Source organism: Penaeus monodon, chromosome 42 (assembly GCF_015228065.2).
Source record: "Penaeus monodon isolate SGIC_2016 chromosome 42, NSTDA_Pmon_1, whole genome shotgun sequence".
Lineage (NCBI taxonomy): Eukaryota > Metazoa > Arthropoda > Malacostraca > Decapoda > Penaeidae > Penaeus > Penaeus monodon.
Window position 1 is genome coordinate 21,424,067 of NC_051427.1, and position 2,500 is coordinate 21,426,566.

The 2,500-nt window shown below is 35.6% G+C and overlaps 1 protein-coding gene across 1 annotated transcript in view; it reads left to right on the forward strand.

Annotated features, from left to right (window-relative positions):
* The window catches only part of LOC119599364 (DNA-directed RNA polymerase I subunit RPA2-like), a 27,627-nt gene that overhangs the window by 9,422 nt on the left and 15,705 nt on the right, over window positions 1–2,500 (forward strand). The window contains exons 13-17 of the mRNA XM_037949133.1: window positions 1–37; window positions 488–664; window positions 1,171–1,299; window positions 1,718–1,830; window positions 2,187–2,325. The exon at window positions 1–37 is cut by the window's left edge and continues 71 nt beyond it. Coding sequence (XP_037805061.1) covers window positions 1–37; window positions 488–664; window positions 1,171–1,299; window positions 1,718–1,830; window positions 2,187–2,325 — 595 coding nt within the window. The remainder of the gene's footprint in view (window positions 38–487; window positions 665–1,170; window positions 1,300–1,717; window positions 1,831–2,186; window positions 2,326–2,500) is intronic.

The window sequence follows — 2,500 nt, forward strand, 5'->3', positions numbered from 1 at the left end:
CTGCAATCCCAACCCACGTAACATGTATCAGTGCCAGGTGAGTTTGACTGTACAGCTAGTGAACAGGAAGGTTATGAGAAGAACTAAGTTGGTTTTATTATTATATTTATATTCAGTTTCTGTAGTTGTACCATCAGAATTAAAATCATCATCTGGATTATTATTATTATTATTATTATTAATCATTAGTAATTAAAGTACAATGTTTTTACTTAATTTTCTGGATTATTATTATTATTATTATTATTATTATTAATCATTAATTAAAGTACAATGTTTTTACTTAATTTTCCACTGATATGATGTCTATAAGTTTTTCTTTGAATAGACACTGTTAGTATTCATTTTTTTCAGTTATTTTCCTAGTGACTATCAAATTACAAATTAGCACAATAGGAAATTTCCCTCTGGTATTGATCCTCACTAAATCTTTTCTCTAGTGTCCTTTTGCATGATGTTCATTCCCGAGGCCATTCTCTCTCCTCAGATGGGCAAGCAGACCATGGGGACGCCCTTCCACAACTGGAGGACCCAGACTGCCAACAAGGTCTACCGCCTCCAGTACCCACAAGTTCCTCTGGTCCGCAATGCCCACTATGACAAGATCAACATGGAGGAGTTCTGCATGGGGTTCAATGCTGTTGTGGCCATCATCTCCTACACGGTGAGGCTGTTTGCCTTCTGGATTCATAATTGTTTTTATTACTTTGTTAGCTGTCTATTTGTTTATTTTTTGTGTAGGGATTGTAGTGCTGTTGTCAACATTCTTTCCCATGTAGTGATGCTACAGGTATATGTATATACATAGACACATAAATATACACATATGTACATATAGGTGATGAGGAGGGGAGGGATAGATGGAGATATATATATATATATATATATATATATATATATATATATATATATATATATATATATATATATATATATATATATATATATATATATTTATATATATATATATATATATTTATATATATATATATATATATATACATATACATATATATATGTGATATATATATATATATATATATATATATATATATATATATATATATATATATATATATATTAGAAATGCATTATATTTCTGTCTTCTGTAATTTTCTTCCTACAATTTATTCATTATGCTAATTGTCATTCTTCCCCTCTTCTCCTTAGGGCTATGACATGGAAGATGCTATGGTGCTGAACAAGTGCTCCATGGAGAGGGGTCTTGCGCACGGACAGATCTACAAGACAGAAGTTGTTGACCTCGTTCAGCGGCAGGGCAAGAGGGCAGCTTCAGAGGTTCGGGAGAAGCTTTCAGAAATTAAGTTAGAGAATTAAATTGCATGAATTAGCAGTGGCATTTTTGATGGTGAACTCAAATATGGTAAAATAAGGTGTGTTTTATGAATGAATGTTATTATGGAAGAATTACCCGTACATTTTATGAATGCATGTTATTATGGAAAAATTACCCACAAGATAAGGTAATTTAATGAAAATTATACAGACAAGAGAAGGTCAGTAAGTATGTGAAGCAGTAAAAGAGTGAGAGGAGCACACAACTTTATTGGTATATAGTAATGAATCATACTCATCCCAATCCAGTCATTACACTGTGGACTTGTGACAATGCAGCAACAAGACAGACACCCCTTCAAGATAATTAGAGATATTATTAGTAGTACAGAATATAAACTGAGCTCTGTCATTCTCCCAGGTAACCCACATGTTCAGGAGGAACCCACAGGAACCAGGCCATAAAGCCTTCCTCGACAAGCATGGCCTGCCTCACCCCGGGACGCAGCTCACGGAAGGAGACCCATATTACTGGTTTGTATGATGGCGTGTTGTTGATGGGTTTTGTGGGGGAAAAGTTCCAGGGTGGGTTATGGTGGATGAGATGTAACTTCCCTATTCTACTGTAGGTGTCCCCTTGCCTCATGCAAAACTTTCCCTTTTCCTCTTTCACTTTAACTTTAACCTGTTTCACCTAACACACCAACCCTTTTTTTTGCTCCACCCACCATTCCTGAAACCCACCTTTAGCATCCTTCTATATCCCCCCCCCCCATGTTCCCCATAACTTCCCCCAGTTTACCCTCATATTTCCTCATTTATCACACATAACTTCACTGTGTTTCCCCCTTAACTTTCTCCAATTTGACCCCTCTAATCCTCTTTGGCAGTGTGTACGACCTCAGGCAGCGCACATACCGGCTGACAAGGTACAAGGGTGAAGACTGCGTGGTTGACAAGTACACCATCATGGCTGCCACCATGGTGGGCGAAGAGTGCCAGCGAGCTTGTATCACTATTAGGATTAAGGTCAGTCTAAGAATGTGTGAGAGAGAGAGAGAGAGAGAGAGAGAGAGAGATAGTGAGAGAGAGTTATTTAGTTTGTGTGACCTTGCCTATACAATATATATATATATATATATATATATATATATATATATATATATATATATATATATATATATATATATATATATATATATTA